At 43.8% G+C, this 14,592-nt stretch overlaps 1 protein-coding gene and 1 pseudogene across 1 annotated transcript; one reads left to right on the top strand and one right to left on the bottom strand.

Annotated features, from left to right (window-relative positions):
* The first annotated feature begins 1,957 nt into the window (after positions 1–1,957).
* Positions 1,958–4,260, top strand: LOC123399150 (putative FBD-associated F-box protein At1g05080). The gene is made up of 4 exons (XM_045093577.1): positions 1,958–2,793; positions 3,007–3,114; positions 3,653–3,814; positions 3,905–4,260. The coding sequence occupies exons 1-4, from the start codon at positions 2,230–2,232 to the stop codon at positions 4,103–4,105; spliced, it is 1,035 nt and encodes a 344-aa protein (XP_044949512.1). The 5' UTR covers positions 1,958–2,229; the 3' UTR covers positions 4,106–4,260.
* A 1,080-nt stretch (positions 4,261–5,340) lies between these two features.
* Positions 5,341–8,268, bottom strand: LOC123399159 (annotated as a pseudogene).
* Between the last annotated feature and the right edge of the window lie 6,324 nt (positions 8,269–14,592).

The following is a 14,592-nucleotide window of genomic DNA, read 5'->3' on the forward strand; positions in this document are numbered from 1 at the left end:
ATTACTTTGCAGCCACTGCATTAGTGATCAGGACAGACCAACAGACCTAAAATATATCCAGGGACAGAAAATAAATCAAGGCATTCAACATAAGTTATTATTGAAGCTACTTGGGTACAACTTCCCTATTGAATACAGAAAAGGAAAGGAGAACAAAGTTGTTGATGCTCGTCGAGAGTGAAGCACAAAATTTCTTCCCTGATAGCCACAACTGCTTCACCTACTTGGGTCAAAGAAGTTCTTAAGAGTTATGAAGATGATGACAAGATCAAGGAGTTGGTAGTTGCTTGTGTAACATATAAGGAAAGCAACACTGCTTATTCTTTCAACAATGGAATCCTCAAATACAAAAGCAAAATTGTAGTAGGAAAAGCAACTGATCTCAGGCAGGAGATAATGAAAGTATTCCATAATTCAGAATTTGGAGGACATTCTGGGGAAAGAGCTACATATCAGAGAGTTAAACTTGTTTTTCACTAGCAAGGATTAAAACAAGATGTTATTGTGTTTGTTAAAAATTGCCCTGTGTGTCAGATTAACAAAGCTGAGCACCCCCTATCCTGGACTGCTGGAACCTCTCCCAGTTACTGATTTTGCTTGACCTCACATCAGTACGGATTTTGTAGAAGGATTGTCTGTCTCTGAGAACAAGGACTTAATTCTGGTGGTGGTGGACAGATTCACTAAGTATGCTCACTTTATAGCTATGAAGCATCCAATCACAGTTCAATCTGTGGCTAGAGCTTTTTCTCACAATGTTTTCAAATTACATGGAATGCCTATGGTCATTGTTACAGACAGAGACGGGATATTTACAAGTAACTTGTGGCAGGAGCTATTCAAATCTGTGAAAGTGAAACTCCACATGAGCACAAACTACCATCCCCAAACTGATGGTCAAACTGAGAGAGTGAATCAGTGTTTGGAAAATTACTTAAGGTGCATGTGTTTTCAGCAACCTAAAAAGTGGCATGGATGGCTGGCCCTAGCAGAGTGGTGGTATAACACCTGTTACCATACATCATTTCAAATGACCCCATTTCAAGCTTTGTATGGGTTTCCACCTCCAATGGTGGATGAGTCAACACTGCGAGATTCTATTTGGGAAGAAAGTGAAAACTTGTTGCAGAACAGAGAGCTGGCAATGGAGGTGATCAAACATAATCTCAGCAAAGCACACGCTAGAATGAAGCTGTATGCTGATCGAAAGAGGAAGGAAAGGGAATTCCAAGTGGGGGACATGGTGTATTTGAAGTTGCAGCCTTACATGCACACATCTCTGAGTCTGCACAAACACCTCAAGTTACATTCCAAGTTCTGTGGGCCCTTCAGAGTGCTAGACAGAATTGGCAAGCATGCTTATAAGTTATTGCTCCCAGAAGGATGTCAACTGCACCACATATTTCATGTCAGCCAATTGAAGAAACACATTGGCCAGCATGTTGTGCCATCTCCTCAATTTGCGTGTAGTGAATTCAGATGAAACCATCAAAAAGGAGCCAGAAGCTGTGCTGGAAAGGAAGTTAATTCCTCGGCGTCAAGGAGATATCAACATCCCTGTGGTGCGTTGGCTGGTGAAATGGGTCAATATGCCGACAAAGAACGCGACTTGGGAAGATGCAACCTTCATTCAGAAAGTGTTTCCTGCATTTCAAGCTTGAGGACAAGCTCGTTCTTAATCAAGGGGTATTGTGAGGTTGCTGAACTGAAGGTAGAGGCGACATGTACTGTTGCGGTGTGTCGGATGCAACCACAGAGGAGGATCTCGCATCTAACGGCTAGGAGCAGCTGAAGCTACTGTTAAGTTCCGACAATGCCCTCATCTTCAGTCGCATGTCCGTCTCGCGCGTCTGTCGCCGTACTGGCTATAAAACCATGTTTTTCTTCTCTTTTGGTTCATGATTATTATGTATTGAATGTGAACCCTAGCCGACGGGGGCGAGCTAAACTACTTTCCCTTCTATGCAATGAAATCCCTAGCTCAAATTCTCTAAATTTTTGCGTGTTCTTCAGTGTTCTAGCGTCCACTTAAGCTGTCAGAGTAGTTAGTTCTTGACAGACGCGGCCTACGCCGACGAGCACCCAACGTCGCCCCATCCTCGCCCGTCTCCGCCTGCATCCTCCGTCGCTCTCAGCCTCCGGGCGTCCATCTTCGCCTGGTCGATATCGCCCGTGCCGTGTCCGCCTCCAACCCCAAGCCGATCCGACGCCGGCTGGCTGTTCGACAGAATGCCTGGGAGCGTGGTGCCCGGCGGGGAGGACCGCATCGGCGCCCTCCCGGACGATCTCCTCCGCCGCGTGCTGTCGTTACTTACCTCGCGCGATTCCGTCTGCACATGCGTGCTCGCTCGTCGCTGGCACCACCTCTGGAGGTCCGTGCCCGTGGTGCGCGTCATGGTGCCGATGCCCATCGATATAGAAGGGGAGGAAGAGGTTTGGTTTGTTAATTCTCTGCTTCTCCTCCGCGACCGGGCGCCGCTGCATGAGGTGCATATCAGAACCTACCTCCACGAGCCATCCGCACCCCTCAGCGTTGAGCTGTGGCTCCGGCGGCGTCTGTCGCTATCCAACATGACTCTCGTCTGCCAGCACTTGACAGTGTTAGATATAGCTGGTGTGAAATTTGAGGAACACACTCTGAATTTTTCTAGCTGCCCAATGCTAGAGGTACTAAAGATGTTTGATTGTAGAATCAGCGCTGAGAAGATCTTGTGCAGATCATTAAGGAATCTAACTATGGAGATGTGCCGTTTCGACCTGTATGACCGCACTCGTATCTGTTGCCCTGCCCAAGTCTCACTGCCTTGAAACTAGTTGACAATTTGGGCTGGACTCCTTCCCTTGAGAGCATGCCGTTATTGGTAACGGCACTTGTCAGGTTTGGTGAAGAATGGTATGAACGTGAAGCGTGTTATGATCATTGCCCGAATGGTGGTTACTATGGGCACTGTGATGATGATTGATGTCCTTCTTGCCTCTGTCATGGCGATGATTGTGTGCTTCTAGAAGGTCTATGTGACGCTACAGTTTGAAGTTGACAAGTGCTCCTCAAGCGGTATGCTTTCACGTCTATGTGACGCTGCAGATTTGAAGTTGACAAGTGCTCCTCAAGCGGTATGCTTTCACGTTCACTGTCTCCTAGGGTTGATTGCCATCTGGTCCTGTACACTTTTATTAGTTTATAGAAACATTTTAGGGAGGCTGCTTATGGGCATTGCATGTATTTTGCCAATTCGCATTTGAATCATTATGATTCTTTGTAGACATCACCTAATAGTTGGTTCGTGCAATTACAGTATATTATGCATATCAGCATCTGTGTGTTTTGCGTTGCTAGTTTATACTTCTGGTGTTTATACTATCCAAAAGCATAAGATTAATATTTATTTTTATAGTACACGTTAATTTTTGCCACATTAGGTGTGGCATGGCTTAATTTATTTTTGATTAAACCAGAAACTTGCAAATCTGAAACCCTGCTGGCAGCTTCTATTCCATTCAGTATTGCTAAATCAAGTACGCCCTCCGTTCCTAAATATAATACGTCTTGGCAGTAAAGTATAAACTGCCAAAACGTCTTATATTGAGAAACAGAGGTAGTACTTACAAAGTTAGACCTCGAATAGAATTTAATTCTCTCCATTTTATCCAGATTATTTGCACCAGGGATTTTAAATGGTGCCATACGTTTAGCAAGTTAAAAACATTGTTTCTCAATGAGTGGTGGCTGGCTGCTGATTTCCGTGCACTGGTTTACTTTCTTCAGCACTCACCAATTCTAGAGAGGCTTACCCTTCAACTTAAATTTCATAAGGTACTATATGTTTTCTAATTACACCAGTTTTTATCTTTGAAGTCACCATTGCAGTTGATTGATTTCAGTCAGATATCAATATTTCTACAGCAACAATCTGTGCATGGAAAAGATGAAAGCTACAAGCCAGGAAAACAATTCTTGGTATCAAAGAATCTCAAAGTAGACGAAATCAAGTGTCACAAGGAAGATGAAAGGATTCACCAAATTGTGAAGATCCTTTTTAGCTTTGGAGTACCTCCTGATCTTATTGACAACCAACAGAACAATGTGCGGTCTGATTGTAAGTAACCACCACCACTCCACACTGATCATCATGTTTCCTCCTCGTAAAATTCTGCAGTCAGCATGTTTGTGTAAAATTTACCAATGGAAGAATGTATCAATTATCTTAGACAAAGTAATGGATATTTTAAATTTGGAAAATTAGACATTTCAATATTTCATGAAGCTAGCAAGGTAACAATTCCATATCATCTTTCCCTAATAATAAAGCACGTATTGCTTCTGTCGTCCGTCGTGACAATTTTGTGAAAAAGCCCCTTCGCTTTCGAGGATTCAACCCGCAGTCCTTTTGTAAGTTAAGTCGAACCGTTATTTTCGTTTTGCACAAAAACCCCTATATTTTATTTGAACTAACCCGCAGTCCCTCTTTTAAGTGACTATGAACCGTTTTTTTTCAGTTTTACATAAAACCCCTTTCGTACGATCAAATTCTTATCAAGGTAGCCAGTAAAAAAAACATATAAAAAAGGTTTTGCAGGGAATCCTCGCATGGGCCGGCCCAAGCATAGGGACCAGCTATACTACGCTCTGCTCGGTGGAAATTAAACAGCACGCCCATTTGGGCCAGCCCATGGGCGGGGGCCTGTTTTTTAGCTTTTTAATTATTATTTATGTGTTCCTTTTTATTTTTTCTATTTCAAATAAATAAATAAAAAAATTCAAAAAAATATATTTACATAAATGTTTGATAAAACATAAAATGTTTGCTAATTCAAAAATTGTTCGGGATTTTTGTAAAAATGTTTGCATATTAAAAAAATCGTAATTTTGGAGAAAACATTCGTGAATCAAAAAAAGTCTATCATTTGAGCAATTTCTTTAATGCAATTCAAAAAAGTTTGATGATTCAAAAAATGAATTATTCGCCAATTCACAAGAAAATACCTGAAAATAGTTCGTAATATAAAATATTGTTTGGAATTTTAAAAAATGTCTATAAATAGTAAAAAATGTTTTCGATTTTAAAAATGTTCCCAAATTTGTAAAAATGTTCACGAATGATCGAATGTATGCAGTTCAACAGTAATGGTTCTGAGTCTTTCAGATTATATACCTGAGTGAATTTTGAAGAATTAATTGTCAGGGTGGATCGGAATATTATAGTATATTTAAAAAAAAATCTTGAAATTCAGAATAATTGTTTGAGTTACCAAGTTTTTTGACAACCATGATATTTTTATAAAAATATGAACATTGTTTCAACTTGTGAATTGTGAATAAAATTAAAAGAAGAAATATTTTCTTCCATTTGTGGACAAATTTTCGAAATCAGGCGATGAGATATGAACATAATGTGGTCATCGCCATTGAAGATGGTGGGTTTTTTCTCCCGTTGCAACGCACGGGCCCTTTTGCTAGTATTTCAATAAGAATCTATAGCTAGGTCCAAGCAGCACTGCATGATATATCATCTTGCACCATTGTGCATCCTTCTGACTGTTAATGCCACCATACATTACCTGCACCCACAAAGGCGAATGTTAATAGGCCTGCAAAAGAGTAAGTTAAGACTTTTTTATCAGTTTTATTTTAACAAAACATCCTTTAAGTTCAACAATAACTAGGTTAAGTTGAATGTTGGCTCAACCATCTCAGAAATGTCTTATACTGCAACTGATGGATTTCCAGCATTTTGTTTTGAAGCGAGATTTCCTGCATTTGGGTGCCCTCGCTAGTCAGTTGTATCTTCTTGTTTCTCTTAGTCCGATCTTCCATGCGCTGATTGTGTCTTATTGTTTATTGAGGCTCCAGTTTCGAGCAGGAGTTATTTGAGCTGGCATACGGTTTCTTCGTCTTCCAGATTTTATTATATCCCTGAATTTTGCTCGTGATATCGGTATGTTGTGTGCACCAGGATCGTGCGCCTGTCCCTACCCCGTCTGTATGAAATCTGTAGAATTTGTATGCAACCGGACTAGGTTTGGACGGCATCCTAGTCTGGTTGCGCTGCTGCTCATTTCCTGAAGTCAGCACAAGGCCATGGCATCTATGTCACTATATGAATGATGTAATGTTTCCCACGGAAGAAAGTAAAGCGGGCCAAGGCGTGGTCAGGTCGGCAGCTAGCTTTTGGTCTTTACTTTACGCAAGTGTGCTCTTGCTCTTTGGTGTCAAGCTCAATAAGGTAAACATTAACTGATGCCTTTTTTTCCATGTCTGTATGTCTGAGGAAGGAACTGTGTTTAGGCCTATGGCCGACCTTAACTGAATTTCTTCCAGAAACTTGCTACTTACATTAGTCGCTGCGGAGTTTGACATGCATGCCATTGCTAGAGCCTAGTTTGCTTTGCGCATTCGATTCTTGTCCGGCAACGACAATTTATACACGCATGCATAAATGTTACTACTACCTCTGTACACAAACGTAAGCCGTTTTTGCAGTATATACAATTCAAACTGTAAAAACGTCCTTCATTTGTTTACAGAGGGAGCACTCTCTCTCTGTTTTGGTTGTTCCAGAGAGGCTCAAATTTGGACATAAGAGAGAAGTGAAGGCATGGCGTCTTATTAAGAAAGGGAGAAGAACAAGGCGTACTTGTAGTTTGTTACAGGACCGCATGCATTAACAATCCTGATGACTTGATGACAAGAGGTGGTGGTGCGTTGCTTTCAGATTGACAAGAGATGACTGTTCGCCTGGTGCTACTGCTATGGTAGCCATCAGAATAGTTTGCGCTTTCGTGAAACATGCATTACAGTATGAAAGAAAGGAGCTAGTAAAAGGGAGAGTAAAAGGCGCTGGCGGTCTAAGAACTTGCGTTGCGGGTGCACTTAAGTCCCACTACTTGCAAACCGAAAAAACCCGTCACAGAACTTGCGTTGCGGGCTTATCTAGGTCACAACCTTCATTTGGACCGGTCGGCTGCCCGGTTTTCTTCGTTCGAGGTCACGCGAGGCACATGTGTGGGGTTATTTTTGCAAAAAAAACATGTTCCCTGTGCTAATCAGTTGGGGACGTCCCTGCCTGCCTTCGTTGACCTGTTTCCCGATGCGGGAGGCGACCAGCGGCGGCGCTGCGGGTGCGTCGAGCTCGTCGGGTAGAGATAGGAGTACTGGTCACACTTGCTGCTCGTCGACATTCTCGTCCTCGTCCTCGGGCTTGACGTACTTGTACCAGCTGGCCCAGTAGAGATAGTTGAGGAAGTTGATGAAGCTGAGCACGGCGAGCAGCCAGAAGAAGAGGTCAACGAGCAGGACGATGTAGGTGGACATGGACTTGAGCGCGGGCGGCACCTGCGAGTAGAAGAACTCGAGCAGGCCGATGTAGGTGAACATGTCGGCGATGCCGAACACGCCTTACTGCGGGGCCAGCCAGAAGACGGACATGGGCAACGGGCGCACCATGGGGATCGCGTCCAGTATGCCGTTCCAGACGGCCACCTTCTTGCGGTACATCTCCACGACGACGGCGATGCACATGGAGACGATGGAGAGCACGAGGCCGACGCCGACGCGCTGCAGGTAGGGGATGCCATTGGGGTGGCCCGTGACGCCGCGGGCGAAGGGCACGAAGAGGTGCTCGTAGACGGGCATGACCAAGATGAGCATGCCCAGCGGTATGATGGGCAGCGTCGCCGGCTGCATCTGGAAGCTCCCGACCCACGTGTTCATGGTGGAGCCCTGCTGGATGGAGAAGGTATTGGAACTGGGCCAGGCAGGTGCCCATGATGATGGCGTTGCAGAAGATTGGCACCATGGCCAACACCGTCTTGGCGTGCTCCACGTGTGTCACCCGGCACTTGCCGCCACGGGCTCGGCGTCTCCGCCGTCAGTGCCTGAACGATCGCCATCCTATCCAGGAACCTGAGCATATACACTTGTTCAGTAAACATCATTGCATTTGCATGTAGACACCACACACACGAGCAGAAGGAAATGAATATGAAACGTAACCTGAATGGCCTGTCCCTGTGGGACACGAACTCCACCTCAGGAGCAGCTTTGCTTCTGCTGATCTCGTATAGCTCGTCAGGGTTCTCAGGGAGCTGCAGGTTCCTGTTCCTGATCGCAGCAACGTATACCCGGAAGATTTCGAGGAGCGCGTTGTTGCCCTGCAGCGTGAAGATCAGGTACCGGGGCATCCCGACGAGGAAGGCCATGAGGGCGAGGCCAGTCGCAGCTCGAGTGCTCGACACACCCACAGCGCCGCTGCCAGTCGCCTCCCGCATCGGGAAACAGGTCAACGAAGGCAGGCAGAGACGTCCCCAACTGATTAGCACAACGAGCAGGGTCTTTTGTGCAAAAAAAAACCCCACACGTGCGCCTCGCGTGACCTCGAACGAAGAAAACCGGGTAGCCGGCCGCTCCAAATGGCGGTTGTGACCTAGATAAGCCCGCAACACAAGTTTTGTGACGGGTTTTTTCGGTTTGCAAGTAGTGGGACTTAAGTGCACCCGCAAGACAAGTTCTTAGACCGTCAGCGCCTTTTACTCTAAAAGGGAGGGCGTGTTAGTGAGCTAGGAGAAGGAGCTAGCACCTGGAAAGCAGGGAGATGGAATTTCGCTCCTTCCGCCGCACCTTTAAATCGTGCGAGGCTTTTATTAGTGACTGAAAAGGAGGCCGGGAATCGATAGGGGGGGGGGGGGGGGGGGGAAGTAGCAGATGATCTGTTGGTCGATCTACCGTGGAATCACAAACACGTAGGAAAAGGCAAATGGGTGCATGTGGTTAGTTAGACGTGCCACTTTCAGGAGGAGCATGGAGCACACTTGTAGTTCGATCTTGATGGCTGACAGTGCAACTACAATTACCAATAAGATGTTCCTGTATATTCACCTCCTGAGATTCTCCTAGACCACGGTGGTCTTACAGCGATTGACGGTAGATAGATGATGCATGCTTCGTCCACTAATTCCACATTTCCATCCACTGGCTTTTGGCTCTAGCGATGCTAGTGACGTGGACGTCGTCTTGACCCGGGGCGGCCGGTCGTGCACAGGATAGGAGAAAACGTGTTCCACACACTTGGCTTTATTATGTGCGCGCCTCTTGTTTCCTGCGCTCGGTCTTCTTTATCATATCACGCTCACGCCAAATGAATGGGACGAGAATAAACAAGACGAAGAAAAACGAGTAGCTCGTTGTTACGACAAATGAGATGATTTGTTGTGATCGTTTCGCAGCACTAGTAGCTCTAGTAACAGTTTTTTCAGAGACCAGAATGAACTGGTGAAAATGGGAATATCTGAAACAATTTGCCCTCGCATGTTGTGAAGCTTGTACATATTTTCAATGAACCCATACTCCCAATCCAAGGGCCCATCCGCTTGGTATATAATCAAGGGAGTTATTGGGATTGTATTTGTCTCATCTAAAGCCCCTGGATCAAACAGGAGAGTCCACAACCAGAAAGGAGACCCGTGAAGGCCGACTATATAATCTCCATGAACCCTAGCCGCCGGCCATCATCATCAGCAGCATCATCATCTCCATTATCATCTCCATCTCCGGTGCTGCTCCAAGACCATCGCCATCATAGAAGAAGGGCCAAGATAAGAAGAAGGAAGAGGAGGTGCTGGTCCAAGACCATCGCCATCATAGAAGAAGGGCCAAGATAAGAAGAAGGAAGAGGAGGCTCAGCCATCGTATCGCACGGCCCAAAAGGCTGGTCCCATCTCGAGCAACACCAACATGCCTTCCTCCTTCCCTCACTTGGTGTTAGTGTAGAAGGAATAGAGAGGGATATTGGTGGAGTTGTTGTTTATTGTTTGAGTCTCGTGGACATATATGTAGGAGTTCATGACCATCTTAAAGTACAAGACAAGTTAGAACAAATCCTAGTCTATCATATGTTTTCTAAACAATCACGATAGTCAACACCCCCCCTTAGTCACAACGCTAGCAGCACAGACCGTGAGACTGGAGAAGAATCCGAAGGTATGCCGATGGACATCCCCCACAGTCATAACGGCCAATGCATCACGGAAGTTGTGCCTGGAGTGGAAACCGACGAGATTGCTAAAGCAGGGCGATAGCCCTTTCTGCCATTGTTGAGGTAGCCAAGAGCGTAGGGTAGTGTAGCTGTGGTCGAGGTTGCCGTTGAAAGCACATATGCTCCCTTGGTGGTTTTGATAATTCATGACAACATACATTATCTTTTATACTAATGGTTCTACCTAGTGTTTCACATTCAGTCCAAGAGAGTGTCGGCTGAGAATGTGAGGAGAAGCCCCAAGGAATAAGAAGAGTAGGATTGACAATGCATCAAGCTTCAAGACTCTACATTTTGCATCTTGTGATAAATCACAATTGAGTCCATAGGAAAGCCATTACTATTAAAATGGGATGAGGTATCTATAATGATCTTGGTTGCTCAAGTGCTTAGAGATTAGTCACCAAAAACCATCATGAATTCTCCCACCAAATGTTCTGTCAAAAGTCAAAATCCTAACACTCAAATTCGGTGCCACCAACTATTCCAAATTGGCCATACTGTGTTTTTCCTTAGACAGAATACTGAGCCAAAACCAATCCACTAGGTGACACCAAGTCGCACCAACTCCCTGGTATCCATTTGCTAAAACTTGGAATCTTTGAGTTTTACAAATCGGTGCCACTAAGTCTGTGTAACTGCCTAGGCCAGCCACAATCAGACTCACCGAGTTTTATATATCGATCTCATCGAAACGTCGGAAGTTGCCACATTTTGCACTAGTCGGTGTAACCGAGTATTTACTTTGGTTCCACCAAGTTGGCCAATAATGTTGTAATAGTTGGATTTTTGGAGACGCCTATATATACCCATCCACCTCCCTCTCATTCGAAGAGAGAGCACTCAGAACAAGCCAACACTTGCCCCATCCATTTTCTGAGAGAGAACCACCTACTCATGTGTTGAAATCAAGATCTTCTACTCCAACCATATGAATCTTGATTTCTAGCCTCCCCAAGTTGCTTTCCACCTAATCAATCTCTTCTATCAAGCCAAATCTGTGAGAGAGTGATTGAGTGTTGAAGAGACTATCTTTTGAAGCAAAAGAGAAAGGAGTTCATCATCCATACAACATCTATTACCTTTTTGAGAGTGGTGTCTTCCAGATTGGTTAGGTGTCGCTTGGGAGCCTTCGACTTCGTGTGGAGTTGAACCAACAAGTTTTTAAGGGCAAGGAGATCACTTACTTCGTGAAGATCTATCCCGAGTGAGGCTAATCCTTCGTGGACATAAGCCATGGTGAAATAGACAAGGTTCCTTCTTCGTGGACCCCTTGTGGGTGGAGCCCTCCGTGGACTCGCACAACCGTTACCATCCGTGGGTTGAAGTCTCCATCAATGTGGATGCATGATAGCACCACCTATGGGAGCCACACGAAAAATCTCCGTGTCATCTTTGTGTTTTGTCTTCCTATCTCTTCTCCTTACTTACATATGCATGTTTTTACTTTTTGCTCCTATACTCTTAGACTTCCATGTGTAGGGTGTGCTTGACTTGGTATAATTGCTAAAATTTTCCAACTATTAAAATTGGGAAAAGGTTATTTTTTTATCTGGTCAAGTAGTATATTCACCCCCTTCTAGACGTCCCTTCTCGGTACCACAACTGGTATCAGAGCATTGGTCTTCATAGATTTGGTTTAATCGACATTGGAGGAAGATGGATGTGCCTAGTTTGGGGAGTCTTAGTTGTAGATTTTCTATTCTCAAGGGGAGTACTATAGTCAATGGAAAGACAAAATGCTTGATCTATTCTATGAATTCCATTTGAGCAAGTATGTTGAAAATTCCTATATGCCTCCCATTGACCCCTTACATCCTTCTTGCGAGTAAGAAATTGATATGCTTCGTAATCTTAGGACTATCAATCTCATCATTAGAGGATTACCAAGAATCATGTTTGATCAAATGTCGAACTTTGAGTGTGCTTATACTTTGTGGAAAGATTTGGAGAAAATATATCCAAACTACTCTTTAGAAAATCTTGATGTCATTCTCCATAAAACTATTGCCTTTCACAAAATCAAGCCTAGTGATCCCAACTTCGATAAATACTTGTTTGAGCTTCATGACTTCATGCCTGCTAAAGGAGATGTAATTACTATCAATAACATCATCGTTGAAACCATTAGCATTCATAAACTTGAACATTGTCATGGTTAAAGTTCTAACGAATCTCTTGATTTTTGTGACGAGGATATTCCACTTGACAATGACAATGAGGAACATGGTTACGACGATGAAGATGCGAAGTTTGACATCGAATGTGAGAAGACTATGAAGAGTCTAAGTCTCATGGCACACTTCAAAGACTACATCTCCGAAGGAAAGGAGTGGATTCTCGATAGTGGATGCACCAATCACATGACTGGAGATACATACATGTTTCACGAGATCACACCAAACCATGGACGGAGGTAAGTGACTTTTGGGGACAACTCCAAGGGTAAGGTACTAGGTCTTGGTAAGGTGGCCATATCTCGTGATAGTTCCATTCAAAATGTCATGCTTGTTGAATCCCTTGGCTACAATCTTCTTTCTATATCATTAGGCGATTTTGGTTTCACGGTGTTATTTACTAAATTAGATTGCCAACTGTTTTGTCAATAGAATCATAACATGGTATTTACCGGCTTTTGTAGAGGTGATCTATACATTGTCGATTTCACTAAAAGAGCCAAACATCGTACTCGCCTTATTGCAAAATCCTCTAAAGGTTGGCTATGGCATAGAAGGCTAGGACATGTTGGTATGCGTAATCTAGAAAAGCTCATCAAAGGTGATCATATACTTGGTGTTAAGGATGTTATATTTGACAAATAATAGACTTTGTAGTGCTTGTCAAGCAGGAAAACAAGTGAGTGAAATTCATCTTTTAGAGAACATCATGACTACTAGGATACCTCTCGAGTTGCTTCACATGGATCTCTTTGGTCCCAATGCTTACAAGAGCCTCGGTGGAAATTCTCTTGGTATAGTTATAGGTGATGATTTTTCCAGATTTATGTGGTCATTCTTTCTTGATGACAAGTCACAGGTACAAAATATCTTCAAGAACTTCGCTCTCAAAGCCGAAAATCAATTTGAAGTGAAGATCAAGAAAGTTCGGAGCGACAATGGATCGGGTTCTAGAACACTAATGTGGATACCTTTCTTGACAAAGATGGTATCTCACATGAGTTCTCGGCTAAGTACACACCTTAACAAAATGGAGTTGTTGAGAGAAAGAACAGAGCTCTCATAGAGATGACTAGAACGATGCTCGATAAGTACGAGACGCCAAGACACTTTTGGGCGGAAGCTGCGGAAACAACTTGTCATGTTACAAATTGACTCTACCCACCCAAGCTTCTCGGTAAAACGACATACGAGCTACTCATCGATAACAAACCACAAGTTGGATACTTTTGAGTATTCAGCTTAAAGTTCTACATTCTTGACATGCATCGTCGTTCTAATTTTGCTCCTAAATCTCATGAAGGTTTCCTACTTGTTTACGGATCAAACTCTCACACATACCATATCTACAACAACTTCACTCGAGAAGTTGAAGAGATGGTAGATGTGAAGTTTGATTAGACTAATGGTTCACAAGTCGAACAATTGCCAAATGATGTAGGAGATAAGGAACTTTCGGAAGCCATTCAAGACTTGTCCATCGGCAAGATTCGTCCCATGGAGGTGAAGGAAAGCACTTCATCAATAGAAGTGTAAGATCCTACGTCGCGTCAAGAAGAACCACAAAATGACAAGTAAGCATCCACAAGTGGTACACGACAAGATGAAGAGGAGGAAGAACAACATTTAGATGATCAACCTCAACATCCTTCACCACCCCCACAAGGAAACGACACCTTCAACAACAATGAAGAAGAAGGTCCGGAGGAGGAAGCTCCATGACCCAACAAGCAAAAGCTACCACGAGTTCGAGCAAGAGTGAACAAAAGTCACCCCGTAGAACAAATTCTCGGTGACATACAAACCGGGAGAATCACTCGCTCTAAAACTCGCTTAACTAACTTTTGTCAGCATTACTCATTTATCTCTAGTATTGAACCTACGAAGGTAGAGGAAGCACTTGAAGACCCGGATTGGTTGAATGCCATGCACAAAGAGCTACATAACTTTGAAAGGAATGAAGTGTGGACACTAGTGGATAAGTCCAAGGATGAGCACAACATCATTGGAAAGAAATGGATGTTTCAGAACAAGCAAGATGAAGATGGTCAAGTGGTACGCAACAAGGCACGTTTCGTAGCTCAAGGTTACACTCAAGTCAAAGGTATGGACTATGGTGATACTTACACTCCCGTTGCTAGACTTGAGGTCATTCGTATACTTCTTGCTTCTGTCAATCACCATGACATTACTCTTTACCAAATGGATAAAAAGTGCTTTTATAAATGCTGAAATTGAGAGGAAGTTTATGTTAAACAACCTCCTGGCTTTTTTAACCCTAAGAAACCTAATCATGTCTATAAACTTCACAAAGAACTATATGGTCTTAAACAAGCCTCTCAAGTTGGTATAAATGCTTAGCGAAGGTTCTCATTGAAAAGGGT

This window comes from Hordeum vulgare, chromosome 1H (assembly GCF_904849725.1).
Source record: "Hordeum vulgare subsp. vulgare chromosome 1H, MorexV3_pseudomolecules_assembly, whole genome shotgun sequence".
In the NCBI taxonomy this organism is placed as follows: domain Eukaryota; kingdom Viridiplantae; phylum Streptophyta; class Magnoliopsida; order Poales; family Poaceae; genus Hordeum; species Hordeum vulgare.